The following is an 18,987-nucleotide window of genomic DNA, read 5'->3' on the forward strand; positions in this document are numbered from 1 at the left end:
TTTAATTAAGAATTTTAAAAATATGTACAACATGTATGTACATAATGTACAAAAAGTTGGCTGCCCAAGAGGCAGACAATATATATTACAACTGAATGTAAATCTAAATTTGAGCAGATAACTACATTATTGTATTTGAATTTTACACACAGTTAATTTTTTTTTTAATCATGATGATGATGCAAGGTTTTTATCTGTATATGTTCAAAATAGTTATCATTCACAACTGGATTCCTCTAGATTAATTGTAAATTTTTTCATCATAATTTTCACATGTACATGCCACATATGAAATATACAGTAAAAAATAATTCGATAGAGAACCTTAGTACAAAATGATCTAGGAATAATGGTTCCTATTTTAATACCAAAAAAAAAATGCTTTGTGGAACAAGGCTAAGCTTGATTATAAATTATTAATGCATATCACATCAAAATAATAACCATTGCATGTACAGATCACAAAATGATTCATGCTTTCTATGGGTACTACTAAACAGAGAACCCCAGAGAACTCTAGAGAACCCTAGCGAACCCTATTGATTTTTAATTATTTATTGTCTGTAAATAATTTATTTATATTTTAAACAACTAATATGTCATGCCAGAACAAAATTAATTAAAAAATATATATTTACTATATAGTTACTTTTTTCTGTTGAAAACTTCCATAAAATAATTTATTAATTGATTTTGTGTACAAAATATGATTTATTTAATAAAAATCAACCCAATTATGCATAAAATATATCAAAATTCACCATATAAACCTCAGGTTCTCTTGGGATCTCTAGAGAGGGTTCTCTGTTTAGTACAAACTCTAATAGCATAATTTATATAGTGCTTCAATATCCACAGTGTAATGGAAATGATTTTAAACAATTATCATTGGTGAAATTAAAGTGCCACATAAATATCCCAGATTTTTTGTCATTGTACATTAAAAATGAAAAAAATAACCTCAAAGTTGGGGGATCATCCAACTTCAAGAAATGAAGATAACATTTGTTCAAGGGGAACAACTTGACAAATTATATGTTTAATTGATACGAAATTCAATCATGATTCACTTTTGCATTTCCTCTGTTAAATAATTCATGCAAAAGTCACCCATTTAAGATATGCAAAAAATACATGCTGCTTAAGGTAGAAAATCACAACAGATGATCAGGTCCAACTGCAAGACCATAACATGAGAAGAGACTTACCTCAAAATTTTTACTTGTGTTTGCTTAAAAATCTGCCATTTTGTATTACATGTAATAACATCTAAATTCCAAAAGGTGATAAAAAACGTTATTCCTAAATTTGAGAGTTTAGGCTATCTAAATTTAATCCTCTGGTTCTCAGGCCAATTTTCTCCAAAATAGATGGAGGGAGGCATTTTATTTATCCTTTTATTGGCAATAGATGAGGGAGGTATTTTTTTAATTTGAATTTTCGAATTTTCTTGAAAATAAAGATAATTTTTTTTATTCATAGATATACTCTCCATGTCTGATCAAAAGGTTTGCTTTATCCATTGTTTATCAGCTTGTGGACATCGTAGGCAATGTCTTTGAATGCATTTTCAAATGAAGTAGTCAAAAATGTCTTTGCAAATGGCTACCGGAAGTCATATTTGAGTATTAAACTACGAAAAAATCCAGGAACACTCCGCAATACCAACTTTTTATTTGATACAATAAAATTTGCAATGTGGCTACCTCAAATCGGATGTACACGGGCCTGAGAACCAGAATTTCAATTTTATGCAGCCTTATATTGGTTTCAAATTTTGACGTAAGTCTTTTCTCCATTTATGGTCTTGGGGCCTGGAACATCTGGGACATGAGTAATCTAACCTTATGATGAAGTCCAGATTGTTGTTGGCTATTGTGACAACAATATCCGGTATATTACTTCTGTTATTGGCATGACTCTCTGCAGAGGCCCTGAAAAGAAAGATTTTAAGTCATTTAATTGAAGAATCATAATTTGGCAAAAATAATGAAAATGTATGAAAGAATTCAAAAATATAAATATATCTTTACCTATAAGCATTTTTCAAAACTTCTGTCAATATGTACTCCAGAGGTTGTGGTATATATGGAAACTTGGCATGAAGATGACCATTTAAACGAATATGAGGAGAGTACCCATATTTAGACAAGCAAAGGTTCCTGCAAAGAAAATCTTAACAAATTCAAATCAACATTTCTTGAGGTTTACTGACAATGCTATAAAAGCTCTGCCTCTGAGATTAAAACATGAGAGAGTTAATTCACAAAAAACTCTCTTTCTGAAAGGATTCTTCTTAGAGACTTCAAACTTTACTCATGCAGGTTCATTTACTTTCAGATTTCAACATGATAAAGAAAGACACTCTGCAAATAACACTTGATATGACGTGTCATTTTTTACCTATACTATCAGCACATCTTTCAACAAGCATCCTCGGTGAAAAGTTTACATCAACAATACCAACATGGTTTGGCTGAAAATTAATGGCATTCATAAATAAACAAGAGGCCCATGGACCTTATAGGTCACCTGAGCATTATGCAACAACTTTCCAGTGATTGAATTTGATCCATGTTTTAAGCCAGATGCTATAGCATTTACAATTTTGATCATCATAACTATACACTTAGCAGTTGCTTAGTTTGGTTACTTAATACCCATAGGCAGGGTAGGGGAACAAAAAATGCATTTCAACAAATCAGTAATATTCAGCAATAATCAGTAGTGCTGCTACCACACATGAACCCTTGACTCTTAGGCCTAGATCCACACATTGCACAATTTTTGAAAAGGCATCCTTGCTTTTCAAAAGTATTTGATTAATACCAAGGAGCAGATTTCAAACAATTCATTATTTTTCAGTACAGACCCCCCCTCTATGGTACTACTGACCCTGGGGCCTTGAAATTCACAATTCTGGAAGATAAGGACCCTTGCTCATAACTATATAGGTAGTTCATATGCTTAATACCCAGGAGCAGAGAAGAAAATATTCAAAGATTTAATGTTTTTTCACTATATAATCAATAGAGCCCCTCCCTAACACCAGAACCCCTGACCCTGGGGCCATAAAAATTTACAATTTTGGTAGAGGCATTCTTGTTCATCATAACTATGTACTTAGTTAGTTTATTTAATACTTTGGAGCAGAGAAGAAGATTTTCAAAGAATTCATGTATTTTCACTATATAATCAATAGAGCTCCGCCCTAACACCAGAACCCCTGACCCTGGGGCCATAAAATTCACAATTTTGGTAGAGGCAATCTTGCTCATCATATCTATGTACTGTACTTAGTAAGTTTACTTAATACCTAAGAGCAGAGAAGAAGATTTTCAAAGAATTTGTGTATTTTCACTATATAATGAAAAGAGCCCCGCCCTAACACCAGACCCCTGACCCTGGGGCCATAAAATTCACAATTTTGGTAGAGGCACTCTTGCTCATCATATCTATGTACTTAGTAAGTTTATTTAATACCTAGGAGCGGAGAAGAAGATTTTCAAAGAATTTGTGTATTTTCACTATATAATCAATAGAGCCCCGCCCTAACACCAGAACCCCTAACCCTCGGGCCATAAAATTCACAATTTGGTAGAGGCACTCTTGCTCATCATAACTATGTACTTATGTAGTTTATATAATACCCAAGAGCAGAGAAGAAGATTTTCAAAGAAATAATGCATTTTCACTATATAATCAATAGAGCCCCGCCCTAACACCAGAACCCCTGACCCTGGGGCCATAAAATTCACAATTTTGGTAGAGGCACTCTTGCTCATCATAACTATTTACTTAGTTAGTTTATATAATACCCAGGAGCAGAGAAGAAGATTTTCAAAGAAATAATGCATTTTCACTATATAATCAATAGAGCCCCGCCCTAACACCAGAACCCCTGACCTCGGGGCCATAAAATTCACAATTTTGGTAGAGGCACTCTTGCTCATCATAACTATGCACTTAGTTAATTTATTTAATACCTAGGAGCAGAGAAGAAGATTTTCAAAGATTTCATGTATTTTTACTATATAATCAACAGAGCCCCGCCCTAACACCAGAACCCCTGACCCTGGGGCCATAAAATTCACAATTTTGGTAGAGGCACTCTTGCTCATCATAACTATGTACTTAGTTAGTTTATTTAATACCCAGGAGCAGAGAAGAAGATTTTCAAAGAAATAATGCATTTTCACTATATACTTATTTAGCCCCACCCTAGCACAAACTGACCCCAGGGCCATGAATTTCACAATTTTGGTAGAGGACTCAGTGCTGATTACAATCATGCAAACAGTTTGACTGCTTGATTAAAGAAAAAGATTTTTAAAGATTGCATTAATTTAAGTGGTTTTGGCCCCACCCCCCACGCCCCAGGGGGGCAGGGATCATGAAATTCACAATTTTTGTTCCCCTTCACCCATAGATGCTTTGTACCAAATTTGGTTGAAATTGGTTCAGTGGTTGCAGAGAAGAAGCTGAAAATGTTCAAAAATTTACGACCGATTAACGACGAACAACGAACGACGTACGACGACGGACGAAAACAGATAACAATAGGTCACCTGAGTGTCTCAGGTGACTTAAAAATCCTTATAAAGATGAATGAATTGAAAAGTATGATTCTTTGATAAATAAATGTAATTATTTTTTACCAACAATAAATTCTTAAAAATATACTCACTCTTTCATCATGAAGAGCAACATGGTGTTCTACTAACAATCGAATCCCTAGTCGAGATTTTAACATTCTGTCCAAAAATAGCCTTATCATTTCTTCATCCTAAAATACAATAAAATGAAAGTTAGTATTCTAAAATAATATTGATGGACTTTTCTTGAAGAATGAAGTTTGCAATTTATATTTACTTTAGAGATTGCATTATGAACATGGCAAGAAAAAAGTAATTTCATTCAGAATCTTCATTTTTTTATCAAAAAAGCAAAATTTTATAAACATGAAACCTTTTTTCAAAGCATATGAAAAAGGTCAAGTTTTAAGATACTTAAGATGATATGTTTCAAAATATGTGCTCTAGCATTCATTTTCACCACTTGAATCACTTCAAGTGAGGATGGTGTTTTTTTGCTTTCTTACAAAGCAGCCATAACAAATAATTCCCAAATATCTTTCTTTCAAAAATGACATATGTATACAGATTACCTGAATATGCCTTCTGCATTCTGAGAATCCCTCAGCAAGCATGGTAACAACATTGCTGTGGTCATCAAGTTAAGTCTTCAATGTGTTTGTATAGGCATGTTCTGATTTAAAGTCAACAATCTGAAATATACAGACATGTTAGCGTAAACATTTCATTCTAACTACAAAGATATTAACTTTCATATCCCCTCTTGTAACTCAAGACTTCCATTTGAAAAATTTATAACTCCCACTGTACCCTCATTAGTTTTTTTTTTCTATCATGGTTTCAGTGAATTTGAATAAACAAGTCCAAGGGGCATAACTCTATCAAAAATGGTGCAATTGTACCAAAAACAGATCTTGACCTAGATATTCACCTAGTTAATCTGTATACCAAATTTCATTTCAGTATGTGCAACAATGTGAAGAAAATGAACGAAAATTTGGTGGACAGACAAACCAACCGACAGATAGCAGCAAAGCAATATGTCCTCCCTTCTTCAAAGGGGGGCATAACAAATTATCAATAACATTTTATATATTACATGTATTTGTACAGTACACCACTGTCTTTGTCTGAAAAAAAAAAGATGGTTAAACAAAAAAATTACTTACTGGGGGATGTTCATGTAGTATGTAAAATGCTCTGATGTACATTTCATGCTGTAAAAGAAGAAAAAAAAATACAACAAAATAAATCTGCTAATACATAATGTACCACATACCGTATAGCGGGTTATTTCAGCGGGGTGCTAATTTTGGCTTATTTTGGCGTTTTGATGACAGCCCGCTAAAATATTCAATTCTCTTCCTAGTGTTCATCTGCAAAGAGCTGAAACCCCGTGTCCACTAAATTAAATTATGCTAAAATTATTGGCATACCTTTGAGTAGGCAAAATGCCAAATTTTACACCAACCAAGAAAACCCGCTATCGGTATATTAAAACAGCCATAGAATCCCTCAATTACGGAGAGCGTACTGGTAGTTTAAAAAGTAATTTAAATTCAACCATAAAAGAGAACAAAATACTTACAACTTTAAGTATGGTAGGATTACATCCAACAATGAAAGGTAGTCCTCGAAATCCACGGATTCTGTGAGCGATCCGTACAGGCAGTTCATTATGTAGATACTGAGCACTCCGCTATAGTAATGTAAAAACATGAATCTGACTATAGATCTTATCAGAGATTTCTAAACACACATGTTTATATCCTTAATAAAAACATTTGAGAATAAATATCAAAGTAATCAAAGCAATGAATTTTATATTTATAATTCAAGAAGAGTTGCCAACACCAATCCTGACAAGATTATCTGAATGAAAGTTTGTGGTCTGGCAACATCTCTAAAAGATTTTATTAGAAAAGTCAATCATTCCAGTAGCTCATTTGTCTTACAATATTTCACTGACAGATGGAAGCAAATCACATCCAATTATGTTTTAAAATCTTTATATTTCATTCTGTGTGCATATTTACATTTTGCATTTTTTAATAGTGACTACAGTACTGCTTGAATTGCATTGAAGAAGAATTTGATCATACCAGTAAATGACTATTATCTGGGCTCTTTCCAGCATACAGCAAAGTTGCTGGTGTAAGTCTCACAGATGGCTGCAAAATTAATTCATAAAAAAATTCTCAATTCTCAAAAAAGCCTCAATCCTAAACCAAACATAAATTTTAAAGGGTCCAAAATACAGCATTATTTTTCCATAAATGAAACTAACTTTTGTGTAAAGAAATCATTAATCTACAATTTCCCAAATTTTGTGTGCAAAAATGTGTATTTTATGTATCAGGAAAATGTCATAACAGGTGCCATTACGAAAAATGAAAATATAGCCATCCATCTCCAAATATAGTTTATTTTCGATTGCCAAACTCACAATTTATCAGTAGTACATTTATGTTTCTAATACACACCAGTATCGATAAAAAAAAATACAGGACTTGTCACTTCTAAAATATTAAAATGCATGAAATGAATACAAATCTCGTCAGTCTGATAAAATTTTTTCTTCTGATTGTATATTTTATAAAATTAAATGAAACTTAAAAATTAATTTTTGTGATTACAAGTTTTGTACTATTGATAAGTTGTGAGTTTGACATGTATTCTATTCGCAAGCATCGAAAATCAACCCGAGAATCCACTTCAGGTTGGAGGCAGTGAATTCCCAGTTTTCTCAATGGCACCATGCAGTTCTGAAGTTTCCTCATATCAAAATTGTGAAAAAAGTCTGGAAAACATTATTTCAGAATAATATGTATTTACAGTCAAACATCGTTATCCAAAACTCAGTGGGAACAAAAAACACCTCAAGAGTCCAAGGATTTTAGATATACCAAAAAATAAATCAAGAATAAGCAGTCGAGACTTCTAATTAAATTATTTTAACATATCCTCAACGTATATAACTTCAGGGGATGCTCACTCCTCCATGGCACCTGATCCCTTCTCCGATGTTTTGGAGGTCCATGTTTGCTCTACTCCTATTTTCTATTGTTTAATGGACTTTTGATCTTGTAAAAAGACTGTTCGTTATCTCCATATGTTTCATCCATGACATTCGAGCTAGCAGAGTTTGAGATAATAATGTTCCGACTGTATAACAGGTATATATCCCTATCATTTTGAATCTCAAGAAACTAATGATTGCACGCTTACTTGGTTTGTAACTGGCTGTCTCTGAAAATCTAGGTCTAGTACATGCAAACATAATTTTAAATTTACCTTAGCTGCCACCTGCTCGATGGCACTTTGGTTATAGAAAGAAGCCACTGATGCTGAGGCTAAACGTTCTGAATAATCTTTTGTTCTGTAAAACTGTTTGAAATTGAAAAATGAACTTAAAAATCGAGAATATAACAGAGATCTTTCTATCGACTGTCTTTTACTCAAACAGCTGATCGACGCCATCTTGCACTTTCAATGCCCTGCCCAAATAAAGTTTTCTTAGCAGGTTAAAACATGTGTCAACAATGTAAAGTTTCATTAAAATAAGACATTCCGATCCTGCTTTCCATTCACGTCAGAGGTAGCGCCAGTATTTTCTTCATATTCATTCTCCTGTCTTTCTTCACACATGAAATCTGAAATGCCAATGGCCTTGACACTTTGGCGTCGACAGCTATTATTTTCGAACTTAACAGATTATAATTAATTTTTGACATCAAGATATTTTATATTAAAAACAATTTATTTTTAAATTCGATATTAAATTATTCAGTGAATTTAGTATTTCATTTTGCATGCCTGAAAGTTTCGTATTCAGGATAACGTGACCTAAGAGTCACATGACATTTCAAAACACGAGATGCAATCACAAGAAGTACTCAGGTGCATGAGGAAGTAAATAAAAGACAGCACACACTGATACAGCGTAATACATTATCACGCCCCATGATGTCCGTCCTATATCCGTTGCTTCTTAGCCTTCTTTCCATTCTAACTGTTGTTTATGGGGCTCCATCAGAAGATCTGATAGTTGCACTGCCAGGATTGAAGAACCCTCTTCCATGGAAACAATACTCAGGATACTTGAATGGAACAGAGAAGAAACACCTTCATTACTGGTAATATATACTTTTTTTAGCTCACCTTAGTCAGAACTTAGAAGTTGGTTACAGTCGATTCGATCATTGTCAAGTGTCAATATAGATAAGACTGTTTGGCTGTGTGTCTCACTGTCTGTATGTATGTAACGGGGGAGGAGAGAAAAGCAGCAGACCAGACCGGGATTCGAACTGGGCCCCCTGAATCTCCAGTTAGATGCTCTACCAACTGAGCTATTCTTGCCGGTATCCTCAGTCCAGTCAAAATTCCTACATTCTCCCCTCTTTTAAAAGTCTTCACCCCCGAAGACACAACACAAGTTCACCTTGTCAGGACTTAACATCAATTATATACATGTACTATTTATTACATGTATATTGCCTGAACAAGGTAGCTAGGCCATGGCACCATCTGTAGTATGAGTTAAAGTAGGAGTAAGTAAATATTCATTGAAAATTAAAAGGTAATACGCTTTATCACTGCACCACATTATAAAATGTAGAAGTTTGCATGGGCTTTACGGACAGTGGTCCCTGTCAAGCCATATGTTTTCTTCATGCATTTCTCCTTTCCTTACATTTGGTGGCCACTGTGGGGGCCTTGTTCAGGTTACAGTGTATGTAAATTAGTATAATTCCTGGCAGGGCCCTATAGAACTTGTGTCCTTGAGGTTGAAGACTGTTTAAGGAGGGGGGATGTAGAAGTTAGACTTTAAGGACTGTGGATATTGGCCTGGATAGCTCAGTGGTTAGAGCACCTGACTAACAATGCAGGGGTCCTACGTTCGATTCCCTGTCCTGCCATATGTTTTCATCTGCATGCATGCATCTCTCCTTTCCTACTACAAAAGTAACTCAAAATTATGCACCTCATTTCTTAGTCTTTTGTTCTAGGCCATTACAAACTTTTAACAGGTTGGAGACAATTCCAGATAGAGGAAGAAATTCATTTAAAGATGTTAAACAGAATTATTTCTGAATAATTGCAAGGTTATTTTCACAGTATTCTTGATATATAGCTGAATGGAGTCTACTAAGTAAATGTACACATCAAAAACTTCTAAGTTTACAGCTTTCATTTTTATGAGCACTTATATATGTAAGAGCACATATTGCAGGATAGAAACAAACAGCATGTATAAGAGGGTAACAATTACAAAGTGAGGATGCATTAAGTGTTGAACAATAATTCAGTGTCAATCTGCATAAAAGTTTTTTTTTAAGCAAAAAATAAACAAAAAAACATGCATGTATTTATTTCCTTTCTCTTAATTTTGCTGCTTTCAATTTTTTAAGACCAAAAAGAAGTGAGGTGCTACTTAATGCAAACTAATAGTTGGATATTGAAATTTAAGGATTCCAAACTATTTACTTTTTTCAACCAAAGTACCTAGGTGTTCAAAATAAGCAAAATTGGCCATGTGAAGACATTGATCTCAATCTTAAAAGCATAATAGACAAATCTGGTGCAATTATATGGCTCATTTTCAAATTTAAAACACTGGAACAATGAAAATGTAGAAGTTTTTTTTATAAACAACAATTTGTCTGTAAAAAATTTGACATTTTTCAACCTCTGTGTATTCTTGATCTAGCCTTGACAATTGTTCCATTCCATTCTATTATTGCATGTATTAATTTTCATATTTAATAAAGGTCCTTTTTTGTCAAATACATGTATTGACAAACTGGGATTTCCTCTGGGAAATCATCAGCATTAAAGTAAAATTTTGTATGAGTATAGAGAGGAATGTTGTACTACTGTACCTTTATCATGAATTTTCTTTCTTTATACCCCCTGCAAACGAAGTTTAGGGGGGGGGTATATTGGAATCACCATGTCCGTCTGTCCGTCCGTCCATCTGTCTGTCTGTCTGTCTGTCTGTAGACGAGATTTTGTCCGGACGATTTCTCAAAAACTGTTGGAAGGATTTGTCTGAAAATTTATACACATATTATTCACCATATGAAGGTGTGCACCTGCTATTTTCATATTGATTGGATCATTATTTTGAAATTTACAGGTGTTTTTTCATTTTTATTTTGTGGTCTTGTGCAGACCGTTTCTCACAAACTATTGCAAGGATTTATCTGAAAATTTGCACACTTATTATTCACCATATGAAGGTATGCACCTGGAATTTTCAACTTTATTTGTTAATTTTTCTGCATTTTACAGGTTTTACTTTTTATATAAATTGACTTGTTCATTTTTGGCTCATTTATAAGGTTTGAGAGATAGAATCTAGAATATCTGTACAAAAATGTGAACTAGTACAGCTTAAAACAACTCATAAAACTAAAAAAAAGAAACATCATCAAGTGTTTAAAACAGTTTTTACATTACATAGAAGATAATGTAAATTCATTTGTCTCTTGGGAATAATGACTGGACATGCATCCAGTTAAAGATAGATTAATGAGTTTGGTGTTGGAGGTTGTTAAGGCATATCTCTTATCAAGCCTGTGTGTGTTATCAAATCACCAGGGAATAAGGCACAAGAATTAAAGATCTCTCTTCTCTTATTCTCTTAATTGTAATTTATTGTCTGTCAAAGCACTTCATTACTGGATGACCAGCTTTTTATTTTCAAAATGAATTTGATATATCAAGATTAATTTGATTTTGTATAATGATTTTTTTTTCAACAATTAGTTTGCAGTGTCATGACACATAATTGCAATATATTTCTTTAATGCAGAAATAAAAAAAATGTTACGATTGAATTACAATGTATAAGTATTGATTTTGCACTTTTGTTTCACTCATTAAGAAACATAATGAGCACTTATATTTTACTGTAAATTTTTATAAGTAAATAGTGAACACCTCTAGATCCATAAAGTATTTTTGAATTGGCACCTTCTCTGAAAAACCCAGCGGGGGGTATTTGTCCCTATTGGACAGTTCTAGTTTGATTCAGGTACTTGGAGTCTTCCAGTCCAACCCAAGCATCAGACCCTGTTGTGTTGTGGATGAATGGAGGACCAGGATGTAGTTCTGATCTAGGACTTCTGTCAGAGCACGGGCCGTTCAGGGTATTAAGAAAGCATTTGGGTGATATTATTAAGCATCACATACATGTTTAAATATATTTCTAAAAAAAACAAACTTTTTAAGAGAGTTTCAAGAGAGTTTGAGAATATATCTATAAAAGTGTTTACTGCCTGTGGACACTTTCTTAAAATGGTGTACTACTTTGTTCTAGGTTGCTCCAGATGGGGAAACATTGACATTGAATCCATACAGCTGGAATAAGGTAGGAGCTTTTGTGTGTATTTATACAATCATTATACAGGTTGACAAATCTACCTTATATGGATATTCTTATTAATACATGTACATGTATATTATTATTATAGCAACCAGGGTGCTTACCATGAACATGTTTATTAGCTTACTTTCTTCAACTTTTAATTGACAAAAACTTTTGCTTGAAGAATTAATTATCTTACAATTTAATAATTGTATTTGAATCTTTGTATTTCTTAGGAAAGCAATGAATGTTCCATAATCATTCATCAGAATAGACAATTGCAATTGTCTATTCTGATAAATGATTATGGAACATTCATTGCTTTCCTAAGAAATACAAAGATTCAAATACAATTATTAAATTGTAAGATAATTAATTCTTCAAGCAAAAGTTTTTGTCAATTAAAAGTTGAAGAAAGTAAGCTAATAGTTCAAATCATATAATTGCTTTAGAGGGAATAAATTTACCTCTTTTCCTTCTCAACCTGTATGAGTGATAGTAGAAACTTATATAACCATTGGAATTAATTTTTGTAGGTTGCCAACATGCTGTATTTAGAGGCACCAGCTGGAGTGGGCTTCTCCTACGCTGATGATAAAGAGTACAAAACAGATGATGACCAGGTAAAAATTGTCTCCCTTTGTGCAGAAAGACTGCAAACATTCAGAGATATTATATAATGTTGATGAATCAACCACATTAATCTATTCAAAACAAATTATTAAACTGATAAACCTTGTTAAATTATCTATAGATTAATAATTAATTAATTAATTCAAAGAAAAACTTGAGAGAGATATGGTGGTTCTTTGTACTCAGGTTTAAACAATAGTAGATGGGACTTTCAATTAATGGACTTCAACATATAGCCATGGTATTCAATATATTATAGCTGTATATACAGAAGTTCAATTGTTATCTATCTTTGGCACCAAAAATATGTAGTGAAAACTTTCTTGTCATTTTTCCAAGCAATGAGAGAAACATTAAAAGGATATTAGAAATTGAAGACTTGAAGAAGCAAACTATAAGATGACCCCAATTTCTTATGACTAAATTATAATTAATATGATTTGCAATTGTTTTACTTTACATGTACCTTTTTTTTAGGTCTCCCTTGATAATTATTTTGCTCTGAAAGATTTCTTCAGCAAATTTCCAGAATTGGCCAAAAATGATTTTTTCATAACCGGTGAAAGTTATGGTGGAATTTATGTACCAACCCTTTCCCAGCGAGTTATTAAGGACCCCGGTATAAACTTCAAGGGATTCGCTGTGGGTAACGGATTGTCGGACTATGGAATGAACACAGACTCCCTCATATATTTTGCCTATAATCATGGATTGATTGGACAAAAGTGAGTTTTTGATTTGGCAGCTTATTTTATTGTCATAAGCTCACCTTCATATGGCTTATAATGATATGACAGATGGTTGTTTAATCACACTGAGTAACTGTAAAATAAAATTTATGACTTCCTTTTACTCAGAAGTAGTTCTGTAGTATACTTATTATTTTGCATTTATTGTATATCTATTAAGAATGTGACCTCTGTCACAAAATTCATCATCATCATGTGGATTTCTAACTGATAAATCCCCTAAAGAGTTTTTGCAAATGATTCCTCAGTCACAAAATTCATCATCATCTAGATTTCAAATGATAGAAGAATTATACGCTTAGTTTGGACTTTCAGTAAGGCGTGGCATTCTCGATGTTACCTAATTAGCTTCTGAAATTTACACAGCTTCCCTTCACTGTTGAAATATACATATGATAGAAATGCGGCCGAATGTCAACTGGTGTAGTAAATAGCCATGAATTAAAAGTTCTCTCACGGCACAGAGGTGGGGCATAAGTCGTCTGAACATTATCAACAACAATTTTAAGTTATTATGTTATTAATTTCGTAACCAATGAGAATCTACCAGTATTCTCCATTACGTAGCGCCGAGAAAGTCACGCCCTACTGAAAGTCCAAAGATAGGGTAAAATACTCATAAATCACAAAAAAAAAGATTTTGCAAATACTCGTTTACAAAAAAATATAGATCAGTTTCATAAACTGACAATACATAGAATTTAAAAGAATCTTTTGCTAAGATGTTTATTGATTTTCAGAATTTGGAAAGATTTGGGAAGCTGCTGTGGTGGTAATCTGACCAGATGTACATTTCACAGTAACCCAAGCAAGAGTCCAGTGTGTAGTCAAGCAGTAAGTATCAATATCATGGAAAATCTTCAAGCCTGTAGAACAGTTTTAAAAGTGGGGGGTTCAACTTCCCCCAAACCAGCATCTAAACAAAAATTTTGTTGATAGCAAAAGACTGTACTCAGAAAAAAAGTGGCAAATGATGAAGATGTAATATTTGAAATGTCAATCAAATAAATGTGTAGAAAATTTTCAAGGGTTATTTTTGCGGGCTGAGTGAAAGATGACTTGAAGGAGGATCTAAAATTTTTGTCTTAACAATGATTCCTCAAAATTTTGCCAGCTGCTATATATTTTATTTGCCATATACCTACAGTGCATATGTTGATTTTCTTTTAGAAATTGTGATATTTATAAAAGGCAATTGACCATTTTTTTTCCCAGATAAGTGAAGTTGAAACAATAGTGTATATGAGTGGTTTGAATGAATACAACCTGTATGCTAAATGTGAGTCCACAAAGGCTGGTGTCTGGTTTGACAAGGAAACCAATGCCTACTCCTACTCCTTGTTCCCATGGCATTACCATAGGAATCCTACATACAGGAAACAGCTACAGGTAATGACCACTCTTATATATACCTCTGTCATTTTTTTTTGTTTATTTGGAGTTTTTTGTGTTTTACTTGTTATGAATGAAGTTTGGTCCTTTTTCAAAGAATATGAAAGCAATATTGTGCATTGTTTCAGCCATAGATTACATATATGCACTGGATTTGAATCCAAGATGTATAATTCAGAATTTCAACATATAAACTTTATTTTTTTTTTTAAATTTGTCAATACACTTTTATACTTCTCTAACTCTCCAAAAACCACATTAACATGATTATTTTGATTTATCCCATAATGCATTCCCTTTTTGTTTTGATATATACAATGCTGCAGGCTTGTTTTACAGTTTGTTCAGGATCTGAGAAGTCAAGGTCATAACCTCCGTCTCACCCCACCATGTTTGAACTACAATAATGTATTAAAGTACATGAGATCTAAGGAAACAAGGAAAGCACTCCACATTCCAGATACTGTGCAAGCGTGGGATCTATGCAGGTATAGACCCTTTTCCTGTGACATATTTTGTCTAGGAGTTATTCCCCTTAGCCATCATCTTGTAGGGCTAAGTAGTGAATTTACCTCTTTGAGCAACCAATTTTAAACATGCATGCATGAAATATATGGGGGGAAAATATTCGCAATCTTATAATCATGAATTAATAGATGTTTAACAAACGTATATTTATAAGAAAAATAGCATTATCTTTACCTCAGTAACCAGTATAACAAATTGAACTTGGTTGAATAATGAAGGGATCTGGGAATGTTGCCCTACAATATGGCGGCTAAGGGAAATAACTCCTAGACAAAATATCTCATAGGAAAAAGGTCTATAGTTAGAACTTTACTCTTTTTCATCATTTAAGATACATTAACCTAAAAATTTTAGATATCTAGAATACATATAGCCAGCATGGATTCATTTTCATGTTCACAACTTGTCAGATATAATGTATTAAAACAGAATTACACAACTTGTCAGATATAATGTAATAAAACAGATTTTCACAACTTGTGAGATATAATGTAATAAAACAGATTTTCACAACTTGTGAGATATAATGTAATAAAACAGATCAGGGTGAACTGGCTATCCAGCATGGTTGACAGAACTAGTAATATGTGCCAAAAGGATAGGTATAAAATACACTTACCATAGTATATCTAGGTACCTCAAAGAGAAGCATCCATATGCAACAAGATCTCATTCAAAGAAATTGACTGATGAATACCTTTCACTGTCCTTCACTTTCAATCTTATGGACTTTGAATCAAAAGGTTTCCTCCATAAGCCACCAGGCCACAGTTTAGTTTGCATCTTTCACAGTTTTGTCCTTGACCTTTTAATATAACCCTGGTCACTTTGCATCTCTACAACAATGAGAGACAGATAAATTTTGTGATGCTCTCCAAATTGCATCCACTAGATAACATGTATCACAGTCTTTAACCTTGACCTGTGCCTTGCCTTCTGGCACCCATATCTACATGTATATGGATGTTTCTCTGCTCACCTACAACCTCTGTAGTAAATCTGAAAGGTTAAATGCTTTTCATCATATTGTGTCTACAATAGTGCTGAATCAGAGTAACTTGGATAATAACCTTTGATTTTCTGAATCTTAAATAAATAGGCAAGTTGTTCTCTGGTTAACTACTACCTCTGCAGCAAGCTTAGGACTGAGCAGTGAAGTATAGCTGACTATGTCCATTGTAGCAAGTTTAAGGCTGGTAAGGCAAATGGTAGGGATGTGTGATTTTATCGGTATACCGGTATATCACGATTTTTTGTTGCGTGATACGTATCGTGATACAGAGACCTAAATACCGGTCTTTAGGTACATATTATAAAGTCCAGAAATTATTCATTTGTGCAGTCTTTCAAATTACAATTACAGAAAGTATAAAAAATGTTGTAAATAGTGAAAAGAATGGCATCTTACCGTTCAAACATAATTGATTTTATATACATGTACATAAAAATTTCAAGAAAGCAAAATTTTTAGCATATTTTTAAGAAAAATAATGACTTTTCATATAAAGTCATCGTAAAAACTGCTTTTAAAAATATCATGATATTATCGTGATATTGTGGGAAAAAATCATGATATATCGCGATACGAAATTTTTGGCGATACCCATCTCTAGCAAATGGTGCTCCATATTTACAACACTGTTAGGGACACAGTCATTTATAGGCCAGTTACTGCACATCCAGTTACATACAGAATTGCTGCAACAGTCATGGTGATGGTTTCATTGCCCTAACAGTATTTCTGCATTGTAACAATGTTGTATATTTACAACATTGTCCTACTTTCCAGATGCATCTAGAACTATACATATTACAGTTATCGTTTACAAATAAATTACGTGGTAAGATAGGACCAAACCAGTTTATTTATTTGGTTTAGACATCAGGTAGAATGATAAAGGAAAAAAAATATTTAGCTTTCATTTGAATATTTTCATTACCGGTAAGTAAGCCTGACAGAGATAAAAATTTAGATTGTTAAGTCTAAATAATGAGCATTGAAAGTTTTGATGTAACATTTTCATTTTAAAAATCTTTTTTTATTATAGTGCAATAGTTGGAGCACAGTATAAGACTCTTTATCAATCAATGAAAATACAATACGAGGATGTACTAAACAAAGGGGTAAGTGGACAAATACATGTATCAGGGACATATACTAACGGATAGGCAGCTACCGCAAGTCTCGCGATATCTCGTAAGTCGCAGGATTTTGTAAGTCAACTTTAATTAATTATATCTCTAAAGCTATCGCATATTTGAGATCAAATCTTTTAATTATCTGTCAAAAAATCATTCAAGATTTGTTTTTATCACTTATTATACTCCTTATCTTAGTAGTAAATTTGTTTTATGCAAAATCAGCACATGCCCCGATCTGCCATATTTCCGAGAAATCGCCAATTTCAGTGTTTGTTTTCTTTATATTATTATTATCCTTTAAAATTTATTAATAAATCAATTCCAATACATAAAAGGAATAAATGATATTAATCAGAAAATACACTGTTTACTGGTAATAAACGTAGTTTGAAAAACTTGTAGTGTTGTGCGTGATGTTTTGGGTAAATAAACATAGCGATGAAGGAGTTGCCTATCCCGTTAGTATATAGGTCCCTGCATGTGTACAGTTTGTTGTATCAAACACACTGTATGTTATAGTATCTAACACACTGTATGCTATTGTATAGTGTAATAGAACAGTGTAAGTAATCAAGAATGAAGACCATCTCATTGTCAAATTAATATTCTTATGTGCCACTTCTTTGAGAGACAGTTTTATGGTAGAGGCTTTCACTTGTGTCCTGCTTTTTCTTGTCAATATCATATCATGTGCACTGTGAGAATATAGATCTTTCAATCTTTGTCATTTGATGCATCTTTGGGGAGGTCATATTGCAACCCAAAAGTAGGTCACCCTGACTTCATTTTGTAATTTTATGACTTACATGTTCAAAATCTTGTACACTGTGAAGCTTAGGATCATTAAACCATATGTTTAATTGGAAAATCATGGGGGTAATGATGGGGGATATTGCAACCTCAAAGAAGGTTATTTTATTTCAGTGTAGTTACATGTATGTGTTACTAATAATATGTAGATATGCATGATTTGGTTCCAGACGAACAAATCATGTACCACAGCAGTGTACTTTTATATTTTTATTTTTTTTAATTCCAGAAGAGGATACTAGTATATAATGGAGATGTTGATATGGCTTGTAATTTTCTGGGAGATGAATGGTTTACAGATAATCTCAATCTTAAGGTACAAAAGTAAAGAGTAGTTTTCTTTTATTTTAAATTATGTCCTCTGTGCTGAGAAAATTGAAGTTTAATGGTGAAATTGTAATAAAAAAGATGTGTTTGTGAAACACTATGCGCCCGGCGACAACAAAGTTCGGAAAAAGCTATTTTTAGAATTAAGGTCACAGTCAAGGTCACAAGGTCATTGACCTTGCTGTCATTTGAAAGAACCTGATTAGTGGAGTTTGCATACCAAATATGAAGTCTCTATCTTTCATGGTTCAAAAGTTATGGCGAAGGTTAAAGTTCTCAGAAAAAAGCTATTTTTAGCATATAGGCCACAGTCAAGGTCACAAGGTCATTGACCTTGCTGTCATTTGAAAGAGCTTAATTAGTGGAGTATGCATACCAAATATGAAGTCTCTTATCTTTCATGGTTCAAAAATCATGGTGAAGGTTAAAGTTTGCAGAA

The 18,987-nt window shown here is 33.1% G+C and overlaps 1 protein-coding gene and 1 pseudogene across 1 annotated transcript; one reads left to right on the forward strand and one right to left on the reverse strand.

The window, feature by feature from the left end:
• Nucleotides 1–1,759: 1,759 nt before the first annotated feature.
• LOC134261770 (3-methyl-2-oxobutanoate dehydrogenase [lipoamide] kinase, mitochondrial-like) lies at nt 1,760–8,271 on the reverse strand (annotated as a pseudogene).
• A 167-nt stretch (nt 8,272–8,438) lies between these two features.
• On the forward strand, nt 8,439–18,549 carry LOC134261771 (lysosomal protective protein-like). The gene is made up of 10 exons (XM_062744169.1): nt 8,439–8,731; nt 11,635–11,749; nt 11,920–11,970; nt 12,504–12,590; nt 13,078–13,325; nt 14,090–14,183; nt 14,565–14,738; nt 15,081–15,229; nt 17,318–17,393; nt 18,451–18,549. The coding sequence occupies exons 1-10, from the start codon at nt 8,559–8,561 to the stop codon at nt 18,547–18,549; spliced, it is 1,266 nt and encodes a 421-aa protein (XP_062600153.1). The 5' UTR covers nt 8,439–8,558.
• Nucleotides 18,550–18,987: the final 438 nt, after the last annotated feature.

Source organism: Saccostrea cucullata, unplaced genomic scaffold (assembly GCF_032062105.1).
Source record: "Saccostrea cucullata isolate Sc308-1 unplaced genomic scaffold, CSIRO_AGI_Scuc_v1 ctg11985, whole genome shotgun sequence".
Taxonomy (NCBI): Eukaryota; Metazoa; Mollusca; class Bivalvia; order Ostreida; family Ostreidae; genus Saccostrea; species Saccostrea cuccullata.